This window comes from Vitis riparia, chromosome 17, assembly GCF_004353265.1.
Source record: "Vitis riparia cultivar Riparia Gloire de Montpellier isolate 1030 chromosome 17, EGFV_Vit.rip_1.0, whole genome shotgun sequence".
In the NCBI taxonomy this organism is placed as follows: domain Eukaryota; kingdom Viridiplantae; phylum Streptophyta; class Magnoliopsida; order Vitales; family Vitaceae; genus Vitis; species Vitis riparia.
The window spans coordinates 44,704-57,573 of record NC_048447.1 but is presented as its reverse complement, the minus strand read 5'-3'; the positions used below and the strand labels follow the sequence as shown (position 1 = coordinate 57,573).

Here is a 12,870-nt window from a genome sequence, read left to right as displayed (position 1 = left end):
CATAGTTGTTTTTCAGTTGAATTATGGTGTACATCTATTGAGTTTTATGTTTAGGATCAATTAATAAAGAATTTTTTTTTAAGATATAAAGAGATTTATGTTCACATCATTTTAGGACTTTTATCATGATGTGTTGTTTCCTTCTCATTATGATATTTACAGCTGCTTATTTCATTTGACATTTTAGCAGCTTGATGCACCTTTGATACTAGGGCATATCCCTAGTATAAAGATTATCAAATTTTTCTTCATCATTTCCATAGGTGTTCAGAGCCACCATTTTCCTAGGCATTCAGAGCCATCATTTCCATAGGTGTTCAGAGCCACCATTTCCCATAGGTGTTCAGAGCCATCATTTCCATAGGCATTCAGAGTCATTACCATTTTCATAGGCGTTCAAAGCCACCATTTTCATAGGCGTTCAAAGCCACCACTTACATAGGCGTTCAGAGCCATCATTTATCAAGGCATTCAGAGCCATCATTTCCATAGGCGTTCAGAGCCATCATTTTCCTAGGAGTTCAAAGTCATTATTTCCATAGGCGTTCAGAGCCACCATTTCCCATAGGCATTCAGAGCCATCATTTGCATAGGCATTCAGAGCCACCACTTGCATAGGCGTTCAAAGCCACCATTTTCATAGGCGTTTAGAGCCACCACTTCCATAGGCGTTTAGAGCCACCACTTCCGTAGGCGTTCAAAGCCACCATTCCCATAGGCATTCAGAGCCACCACTTGCATAGGCGTTCAGAGCCATCATTTTTCTAGGCATTTAGAGCCATCATTTTCCCATAGGCGTTCAGAGCCACTATTTCCATAAGCGTTTAGAGCCATCATTTTCATAGGCATTCAGAGCCACAATTTTCATAAGCGTTCAGAGCCACAATTTTCATAAGCGTTTAGAGCCACCATCTACATGAGCATTTAGAGCTACCACTTGCATAGATTTTTAGAGTCATCCATATTGTAAGCGTTCAAAGTTATCACTCCCATAGGCGTTCATAGCCACTTTCTCTGTTAGGCTTTCAGAACCGTTCCTTTTCTCATTCTTAACATTCAGAGTTATAGCTTCCTAGTGTTTAGAGATGATAGTCTTCATTCTTTGCCCTCATCATTCCATTGCATTTATCATGTAGGTCAACTCATTGCTTTTGTTTCTTATAACCTCTAATTTAGGGTATTTCTTCCCTTGTGATTAATCTATCTTGTGACTTATCAAGTCATGTGCTAGGACAAAATTTCTGGTCTTTTCTTAGTTCTTCAGTATAGTTCACTTCATTCCACTCATTACTCGTATTTCTACTCGCATTCCTTACACTCACGATCTCTACCAAAGAGGGGCATATTTGTAGACCCTCCATTTTGTCCCCCTAGCGCATACCTTAATTAAGTACTCTTTCAATACTTTATAGCAGTTCTTAGAGGCCTATTGTTACTCACATATCTTACCTCTTTAAGTCATTTTGGATACTAGATACACATTTATGACAATTTGTTTAGACTTGTTTAGGCCCATTAGGCATACTTGGCCTATTAGACACACCTAGCCTATTTAGGTTCACCTAGTCCTTTAGGACTTGCTCCAACACCCCTAAGTCATTTGTATGGCTTACATGGCCTACATGGCTTATGTAGCTTGTATGTTTTCTTTATAAATCGTGTTGTGTGCTTATATCTAGTTATTTATTTATTTGTTTGTTCATTTTTATATCTACTTATATATATATAGTCATTGTATATTTTTATTATTATTATTGTCATTTTATTTTTTTAATTATCATTATTAGAATTGTTTTTCTTACCATTGTTTCTATTATCATTATTATTATCAATATTATTATTATTTTATTGATATTATTAATATTATTCTTACTATTATATTATATTATATTTTTTATTTTTTTTATTTTTTATTTTTATTTCTACTTCCAAAATACCTTTTTATTGATTTTTATTTTTTTTTACTCATTTATTTAAATAAATAAATAAAGAAAAAAAAACAAATTTTTGGTGGGAAAGTAAAGAAAGAAGACTTAAGTTGGATTTTTGGGAAAATTAAAGAGTTTGGTGGGGAGGTGCAGAGGGGCCATCGGGATTGAGATGTTGGCAGATTAGGAGAGGAGATTGAAAAGTTTTTTTTGGAATGGAGCACAGGAGAGGTATAAGAGGAAGGGGACGTTTAGAAGGAAGGTGTGGACCCGCATTTTTCACGTGCGTCCTCACTCGATCGGCGAGACTCGCTTTTTATTTGTGAAAAATTAATTTTTAGAAAAATTGGAGTCGCCACTTATTTTATTTTTATTTTAAAGGGAAAATAAAACAAGAAAGAAAAAACCCTAAAATGTGACTCCATAACTTTTGGAAAAAAGGCATGTCTTTGAAAAACCCGAGTCTTGGTCCGGGGATCAGGTTACTTATTAGGAAGGTACCTCTAGGAGGTAGCACCCCTCTAAGCCCTAAAAAGGTCTCTACTGACTAAGTTGAGGGAAACGTGGCAATTAATCGGTTAATTATGGATACCTAAGTAGGCTAGGTGGTTCCAAAAAAATAGCATGCCAAACAAGATCAAATCATAATAAAGAAAGGTTAGGTTGCGTACCTGGACCGCTTCTCAAGCGCTATCATAAAACATCGATAGTTAATTTAAACAATATATCATCCAACATGTATTTTATTAGAAATAATCAAACAATGAAACATATATATCAGAACACTCAAGCATTATTAGACATAAGCATTATTTCACAATGACAAGCATGTTCACATAATTTAGAAAGTAGGTGATAGAGGACATACCTGGATAGCATAGATAATTTGTAATGTGCTTCCTCAAGTTGTAAGGGGTTAGATAACAAATAATAAAATATAGAAATCCTAGCATGCTCGTTATCTAATTAGCATAACAAAAGTGATCAAAGTATACAGAATCATCAATTATCACATACATCTTGTATATAATTCCTAAAAAAATAGATAGACATGATTTCAACAAGTGTCAAATGTGGCAACAAAAATAAATTTTGAAAAGATTTTCTTATGTAGGGGTTTCACCAATTCCCCAATCGATATACACGAATTTAGCTTAGAACTATCCCATTTATTTGGGACCACAAGCTTTGATTCGTGTTTTATTCAAAACTGTAATTTTATTTGAAAGATGTGAACCGATCAAAACATGGTTGCACATTATTTTAAAAAAAAAATGAGATTTTGATTCTAAGAACTCTAAATGAATTTTTGAAATGGATTTTTAAGGAAATAAGATTTTGAGAATAGTGTTATATAAAAAGAAATTAATTTGAAAGCAATAAAGTGTATGAATCAAAATACCAAGCAAAACAAAAGAGAACAAAATCACAAAGTAGAATTTTTGACAACCAAGAAAATTGAAGGTGAGAATGGAGGCTAATCTTCATGAGTTTCCGAAAGCCTCAAAAAAGAAAATCAAATTAAATGAAGGATCACTAAAGCAACGGGCAAGGCATTCTAAATTAGACAAACTAACAGAGTATCAATTCATGAACTAACCGCTAGGATTTTAAAAGCAATAAGTTAAGATGAGGGTGATCAGGATCTAACATTAATGATTTTGAACCAAAAACTAAAAAAAAGATCAATTCAGGTAAGGAACTAAAATTATAGAAGTACCTAAACTAATTGCAACGAGTTTGACTAAATTAAACTAAAAAAAACACGAACTTTTAAATAAAGAATCAATTTCATCAATAAATAAATAAAATTATAAAAACACATAAACTAATTAAAATGAACCAAATTAAATCAAAGAATACTAAAAATATGAACTTCCAATCATGGGATCAATTTTATTAATAAACTAAAACTATAATAATAAAAAAAAAACACCTAAAATAACGAGTATAAATTATTAAATAAAAGCAAACTAAAAACTGAAACTTTCAAACATGGGATCAATTTCATTAATGAACTAAACTATAACAAATATCTAAACTAAATATAATGAATCAAATTAAATTAAAGCAACCTGAAAACGCAAACTTTCAAACATAGAATCAATTTTTTCAATGAATTAAAACTATAAAAGTACTTGAACTAAATAGATGAATCAAACTAAATCAGAGTAAACTAAAAAAATGAACTTTCTAACATGAAATAAATTTTATTAATGAACTAAACTATACAAATATCTAAACTAAATATAATGAATCAAATTAAATTAAAGCAACCTAAAAACGCAAACTTTCGAATATAGAATCAATTTTTTTCAATGATTTAAAATTATAAATGTACTTGAACTAAATAGATGAATCAAACTAAATTAGAGTAAACTAAAAAAAATGAACTTTCTAGCATGAAATCAATTTTATCAATTTTATCAACAAATAAATGAATGAATAACAAGTAATTAAAAGAGTAGCAAGTACATGAATAACTGAATGAATAAAATTTAAACGTTTTCAATCCGAAGCAATCAATCAAAATTAAATAGGGATCAAATCAAAATAATCCAAATCGGAAAAACAATATGCAATCTTTCTAAAGGTTTAATCAAACAATTGAATTAAGATTATGAATATAATAAATTAATAAACCAAATCGAAACCTAAATTGTACCTAAAAAGATTAATTAATTAAACTAAGAAATCAAAATCAATAGCGAAACTAAACTAAGGAGTAAATTAAGACAAAACTAATTAAATTAAACTCACAAACACATTTTAACTATCATGGATTAAAACAAAATTAGCATGGACCTATGAATTACGAACAAAAATAATCAAAACTATTTAAAAAAAAACTCACCTGTATTATAAAAAAATCTGCCTTTGATGCGTTAAGGTGGCTCCCCTCTCCGTGTGGATCTCTGTGCTCCCAGAAAAAAAAAAAAAAAAAAAAAAAAAAAAAAAAAAAAGTCTATTCTCTCTGTCCTCTCCAGAATATCCTCCTTCCTCTTTTTTTTTTTTTTTTTTTATAATTGGTAGCCCCTTTTTGCAGAATATTTTGTTTCCTTATTTTTTTAGTCTTCTCCTTCAAAAGCAAATCTTCCCAATTTCGAATTCCCCTCCAAAACCTTCCAAGGGGAGTCCCACTTTCTTTAAACTCCAATGGTAAGTTTCCTTGCAAAAGCATGAAATTTTTGAAAGTAAATAATTGAATGAGTAACTAAATAAGTAAACAAACTAGAGGACAATAATAAAAAAAATATATAATGAATAATCAAGTTAAGAAAATAATATAAAGAGGAAGAAAATAAATAAAAATAAGAGTGATTAATAATCATAAAATTAAAACTAAGAAATAAAAATAAACAAATTAACAAAAACTGGGCCCCACGAGTCATGCAACCGTGTAAGTCATACAAAAAGTGAGTCTAAAAGTGCCTAATGGGCCAAGTGTGCCTAAGTGGGCCTAGAGCGGTGCCTAAAGGCCAAGCGTGTCTAAAAGTTATCCTAAAAAAAAAAACAAGAAAAACCTAAGTCTAAGTTAGGGCTGCCAAGGGTCACAATAAGGGATCAATAATCCCTCAACCAAAATCTCCAAGGTGACTCAAAAAAGGTAAGTGGTATGAGTAGCCATGGACCACCAAGGAACTATTGTGGAGCATTGAAAATGAATTTTAAAGACATGTGCTAAAGGGACAAAATTGAGGGTCTACAAATATGCCCCTCTTCGGTATAGATCACGAGTGTAGAGAATGTGAGTAGAAATACGAGTAATGAGCAGAATGAAGTGAACTACACCGAAGAATTAAAGAAGGACCAAAGATTTTGTCTTAGCACATGGCGAGAGTAAGGTCGGAACATGAGTCTGCAACGACAAGGATGGAACAACTCTACGTGGGGGGAAATGATAATAAAGAGAGAAGGCATGTGACGAGTAGCACAAAGATGGAAAGAGGTGAAAAGGATGATTCAAAGTCATGGACGATATGAATGACTCTGGATCATGGACAAGGTGAACGACTCTGGATCTAGAATAGGATAAAAGACTCTGGGTCATGAGCTCAGGGCTCTAATTGAAAAGAATGACTCTGGGTCAAGATGGAAAACGACTCTAGGTCGAGAGCCCTAGGCTCTAAATGGAAAAGAAATGACTCTGGGTCATAAATGGAAAATAACTCTAGGTCGAGAGCTCCAGGCTCTAAATAGGAAAGAATGACTCTGGGTCAAAATGGAAAATGACTCTAGGTCGAGAACTCTGGGCTCTAAAAAAAATGACTTTGGGTCAAAATGGAAAATGACTCTGGGTCGAGAACTCCGGGCTCTAAATAAGAAAGAATGACTCTAGGTCAAAATGGAAAATGACTCTGAGTCGAGAACTCTGGGCTCTAAAAAGAATGACTCCAGGTCAAAATGGAAAATGACTCTGGGTCGAGAGCTTTGAGCTCTAGATGGAAAAGAAATGACTCTGGGTCATAAATGGAAAACGACTCTGTGTCGAGAGCTCTGAGCTCTAGATAAAAGAAATGACTCTAGATCATGGACAAGGTGAACGACTCTGGATCTAGAATAAGATAAAAGACTCTAGGTCATGAGCTCAGGGCTCTAATTGGAAAGAATGACTCTAGGTCAAGATGGAAAACGACTCTAGGTCGAGAGCACTAGGCTCTAAATGGAAAATAAATGACTCTAGGTCATAAATGGAAAACAACTCTGGGTCGAGAGCTCCAGGCTCTAAATAGGAAAGAATGACTCTGGGTCAAAATGGAAAATGACTCTAGGTCAAGAACTCTAGGCTCTAAAAAGAATGACTCTGGGTCAAAATGGAAAACAACTCTAGGTCGAGAGCTCCAGGCTCTAAATAGGAAAGAATATCTCTGGGTCGAGAACTCTGGGCTCTAAAAAGAATGACTCTGGGTCAAAATGGAAAATGACTCTGGGTCGAGAGCTCCGGGCTCTAAATAGGAAAGAATGACTCTGGGTCGAAATGGAAAATGACTCTGGGTCGAGAGCTCTAGGCTCTAAATAGGAAAGAACGACTCTGGGTCAAGATGGAAAATGACTCTGGGTCGAGAGCTCTGGGCTCTAAATAGATAGCCGATCAGGATACTTTCCGACTCAAGATGTCGGGTCGAGGCCACTCACAAGTGGCTAGAATGATGAAAACGAAACATCTCAGGGATGTGAATGATGCAAATGACTCCGGGTCGTGAGCTCAGGGCTCGGGGTGCTATGAATGACTCTGGGTCAAGATGGAAAATGACTCTGGGTCGATGAATAGCTCAGGACTGATCGGCTAGAAGGAGAATGCGATACGCAAACTCCAGGTCAAACCACTCATGGGCGACCAAATGATGAAAGCTCAACTAAGAGCTGGAAAGACTCCGGGTCTATAGGAAATGATAGCTCAAGGCTAGCGGACTCAGGGCCTAAGGGAAAAAGGATAGCTCAGGGCTATAAGACTCAGGGTCTAGAAAGAATGGATAGCTCATGGCTACGAGGCTCAGGGCCCAAGGGAAAAAGGATAGCTCAGGGCTATAAGACTCAGGGTCTAGAAGGAATGGATAGCTCATGGCTACGAGGCTCAGGGCCTAAAAAAAAAGATAGCTCAGGGCTACTAGGCTCAAGGCCCAAGGGAAGAAGAATACTCAGGGCTATAAGACTCGGGGTCTAGAAGGAATGAATAACTCAGAGCTACGAGGCTCAGGGCCTAGAAGGGAATAATAGAGAAGACCAACTCGAAAGTGGACATGAAATAAATTTGCTCAAAGCCATATACTCAAAATGTCAAGGGTCGGACTACTAAAACCAAGAAGGGAAATATGCCCCAGTTTCCAGGGTGCTCACACTGCTGAAACAACCAGTAAACCAATCATTTGCTAGAATCAATGGGTCAAGAACCAATACATCATGACAAACCTCTGAAAAGTCAAAACTGAAAGAGGCCTCTGTGTCTGAAAAGCTACCCTGTCGACGGATCTCAAAAGGTAAATCTCAAAGCTCACAAAATACTGCTCATCTGGGTAATCCAATCTACAAGGTGACAATGATGAAAACAAATCTATCCCATGAATATTTGGCTAAAGGATCCACCCACGCTCCTCGGGTGAAACCTGATGCAATCCATCTCTATCTCAACAAATCCATGTAGGGAGGCCATGATACAGTCAATCGTCGGAAGCTCTGGGCTAGTACTCAATCTAAAACCAAACTGGCCACTGTCTCAATCTCAAGGATACTCAAAGAACATGGGGGAAATATGCCCCAGTATAAGATCCGATATCAAAGTCATGAGGTAAACAACTGACACTAATCATCCATCCTCATACCACTGCCCAAACAAAATCTCGTCAAGGGGGGGAAATATGCCCCAGTATGGATATCGGATGTCGAAGTCGTGAGGCAAACAAACTAACAACGATCACCTATCCTCGTACCATATACAATAACAGATAAGAATCTCGGAGGAAGGGGGAATATGCCCCAGTGTGAATATATGATGCACAACCAAAGGATGAATCTAACATCATCAATCAACTGTCCTCGGCTCAACAATAATCCGCTAAGAAGTCAGAATGATGTATCGACCAATGCCTCGAGGGAGACACTCTAAATCTAATCTCAAATGAATAGCCAAAATGATGAGGAATGTGGTAATCTCAAAAGTAGAAACATGTCTCCGATGAATCCCTGACTGAATCTGATAGGAATCTGGTAACCTCTAAATGGGGAAATATGCCCCAGTATGCCTGATCTATACACTGCACTGGAAACTGCCTCCAACTCAGTAATAATCCACTAGTCTATCTCAGAAGTACTTCGCAAATGGAACCACTAGGGGCTCAACGATGCTCCACTAGAACTGATATGGTCTCAACATACCTCATTAGGGATCTCTGATCGGTGAAAATACCTAGAATCAAAGAAAGTGCTCCACTAGGGGCTCATCTCAACCAAATGAAAGGGGAATATGGCCCAGTATGGATATCTAATGCACAACCAAAGGATGAATCCAATATCCTCAATGAACTGTCTCTAAACCCAAAAATCCATCAAACATCAATATGCCAAGCAAGAGAGAGACCAAATGCTTCCAAAAGTATCTTCCATAAAAGAGAACATGGTAACGACCATACTTCAACCAATCTACCAAAAACCTGTCCAAGTGAAGACTGTCAAAGATAACGTCTGATCTCGTGGCCTCAGGGTGGTCTTAAGACACGGGACGTAACGTAGGCCAAGGTGATAGGGTGAAAGAAATGAAGGGAAACTAGGTTCAAATACCCAATGATCAAACCCATACCCTTGTGTATAAGACGTAATGCATAGAAAAATCTCATGAGCCATGGACCTAGAGGTAACCAAAGGAAATGTCAATGGAGAAATGAGAGAAAGATGAGTAGTCAAACCATCAATGAAATATGTAAATGATGTGAAAAAGGTATCAAATCAGTAATGGGTATCAACATGTAGGGAATGGATAAAAGGTGGAACAAAGATCTGGAAAGAGGTGATGGGATACAAAAGGAAGCAATGAGAAAGTGGAACGAGTGATGATCAACCCATGTTAGTACAATAAAGGAAAGTCATATCACCAATGATGGAATGGTGGGTAAGACAATGATCCAGAGACCCTAGTAAAAAGATTACTCATCTCTCATACCTAATACATATCAACCATGATCCGATAAGCATAGGATACCATAGAACTCGCATATGAACCCTCGACACTTCAAATGCATAACAAGAGCGGCTCAAGGAGTGAAAAACTCCTAAAAACTCACAAAAACCCACAATGACAAATATACCCAATAAATGAACCTCAAAAGGTGGCATAAATGCCCAATGGAACGAGATACCATACATGAGCATATCATTGCGTTTTTCTTTTCTTTTCTTCTTCTTTTTTTTTTTCCTTTTTTTTCTCTGATTTTTTATTGATTTTTTTTTTCTTTTTTTGTCTTTTTTTTTTTTTTTTGCGCATGCTCTGATCATCAATAAATCAAACTCTAATGGGAAAAATATAAGGAATGAACAAACTCTCTCTAACCACTGATGAATACATGAACCCCAACCCATGAGACAACCTCTCAAACTAAGATCTCCGAATCAATGTCAAATGATGGAATGAATAGAGTGATATGACTGCCCTCTTTGCACTAAGACGTGAAAATCATCAACCTAAGGAAAAGAATAGATAAGATGAAGCTAATAATGATAGAGACAAGAAAGAGAATGAATATGTGATGATAATAAAATAGAACAAAAAAGCTCATGAGACTTTCCTAGCAAAGCATGCATATACATCAAAGGGCCCCAACCCGGGTATAGAAATGGTAATCAAAGCTATAAGAAAGAAATAAGGCTATAACATACCACGCGAAGCTCAATGGGCTAGCAACGGTCTAATATATAGAGGTGATAAAGTATGAGGCTAACCGAAATGATGGCCACCCATCCTGCGACCACAGTCTCAAACATAATACTTCTTTAGCTGATCCACGTTGGCAGGCTCTGAAAATTGGTTTCCATCTAAGTCTGTCAACCATGCAGCCCCTTCTGGAGTCAACTCTCAGATAACATAAGGCCCACTCCAACTAGGTCTAAACTTTCCTCTAGGGTCTCCAATCAAACCTCTGAGAATCCTCAAAACTAAGTCCCTTTTTTGCAATGGTCTAGGCTTAACCCGTTTCTTGAAGGCACGAGCCATCTTTCTCTGATAGGGCTGAACATGATCTGCCGCTCTCAATCTCCTCTCATCTAAAAGGTTAAGCTGATCAAATCGAGCCTGAGCCCACTCTGTCTCAGAAATCTGCTACTCAAGGGCTACTCTCAATGAGCCCATCTCTGTCTCGACTGGCAAAACAGCCTCCATACCATACACTAGAGAGTAAGGCATAGCTCCTGTAGAAGTATGAAAAGATGTACGATATGCCCACAACGCAAAAGGAAGCTTCTCTGACCAATCTCGAGAAGTCTCAACAATTTTTCTCAAAATCCTCTTAATATTCTTGTTTGCAGCCTCTACTGCCCCGTTGGTCTGTGGCCTATATGTTGAAGATCTATGATGTCAGATGGCATACTTCTGCAACAAAGTATCTACCTCAGCTCGAAAATGCACTCCTCTGTCGGAAATCAACTCATGAGGAACCCCATAGCGGCAAATGATGTGTGATCTGATATAACTAGCAACCCTAGCAGATGTCAACCTCGCATATGATGCGGCTTCCACCCACTTGGTGAAATAGTCTATGGCAACTAGGATGAACTCATGACCACTGGAAGATTTTGGTGAAACCTTCCCAATAATATCAATACCCCATACTGAAAATGGCCATGGCGAGGTCAAAGCGTGTAACTCTGATGGCGGTGCATGAATGAGATCACCATGAATCTGACACTCTGGGCATTTCTGGACAAACTGACAACAATCTGTCTACATAGTCAACCAGAAATAGCCCGTCCTCATAATCTTACGAGCTAGCATGTGTCCTCCCATATGTGGACCACAAACTCCTGAATGAACCTCTCTCATCACTCGATCTGTAGAGGCTCGATCTAAACACAATAGAAGCATACCTTCAGCTGATCGTCTGTACAAGGTATCTCCACAAATGACAAATCTAGTGACCAAATTCCTCAGTGCTCTCCTATCCTTAGCAGTGGCTACCTCAGGGTACGTGCCAGATCTAAGAAACTGATAAATGTCATGATACCAAGGTAGATCATCCTGGACCTCTGTTTCTCCAATCAAACAATAGTAGGCGGGTGCAAACCTCAACTCAATCAGCAACAGACGTATAACTACATCAATCGGAATGTCCACAGAAGAAGCTAGGGTAGCTAAGGCGTCGGCAAACCGGTTATGCGCTCTAGGTAGATGAACATATCTCAAGTCATCAAATCTCGCAACCAGCAACTCCAAATAGGCGTGATATGGCCTAAGCTTCACATCCCTAGTCTTCCAATCCCCCTGAATCTGTCTAAGTACTAGATTAGAATCACCAAATACCTCCATCTGTCTAATGTCAAGCTCCAATGCAGTCTCTAAACCAAGGATACAAGCCTCATACTCAACTATGTTATTCGTGGCAGGATGTCGATCAGAAAATGCCAAACGAACAGACCTCGGAATATGATCACCCTGAGGGGATACCAATAGAACACCTATCCCATACCCCGACTGATTGGCTGCACCATCAAAGTACATGCACCATCCTGATAAGTTGGTCATAGCAACAAACTCCTCATCTGGAAAATCATCATCAACTGGTCTATCCTCAGATGTCGGTAGTGAGGCTAAGTGATCGGCGACAATACTTCCCTTAATAGACTTCTGAGAAACATACTGGATATCAAACTCTGTCAAAAGTACGAGCCATCTCATCAGTCTACCAGTCAATGCAGGTCTATCAAATAAGTATCTCAATGGATCTAGGCGGGATATCAGATGCACTGAGTACTCTGTCATGTAATGCCTCAATCTCCTGGTAGCCCAAACTAGTGCTAAGCACAGGCGCTCAATCATTATATATTTCACTTCATATTCTAGCATCCTCTTACTCAAATAGTAGATAGCCCGTTCCTTCCCTGAGTCATCAATCTGAGCTAACATACATCCCAAAGCCATGTCTGAAACTGACAAATATAGAAGAAGTGGACGTCCTGGTGTAGGAGGCACTAAAACAGGAGGAGAAAGCAAATACCCCTTGATCTTCTCAAATGCAAGCTGACAATCATCATTCCAAACTGTTGGCTGGTTCTTCCTTAAAAGACAAAAGATGGGCTCACATATGTCTGTCAATCTGGCTATGAAACGACTAATGTACTGTAATCTACCCAGAAAACCTCTAATCTCTTTCTCAGTCTTTGGTGCAGGCCTGTCAAGTAAGGCTTTGATTTTATCTGGGTCGACCTCTATGCCCCGCTCATGGACCATATCTCCCAATAA

The 12,870-nt window shown here is 37.7% G+C and overlaps 1 protein-coding gene across 1 annotated transcript; it reads right to left on the bottom strand.

Annotated features, from left to right (window-relative positions):
- Positions 1-7,698: 7,698 nt before the first annotated feature.
- On the bottom strand, positions 7,699-12,549 carry LOC117904733. The gene is made up of 4 exons (XM_034817494.1): positions 12,047-12,549; positions 11,696-11,941; positions 7,886-7,952; positions 7,699-7,767 (listed from the first exon to the last, which is right to left on the bottom strand). The coding sequence occupies exons 1-4, from the start codon at positions 12,547-12,549 to the stop codon at positions 7,699-7,701; spliced, it is 885 nt and encodes a 294-aa protein (XP_034673385.1).
- Between the last annotated feature and the right edge of the window lie 321 nt (positions 12,550-12,870).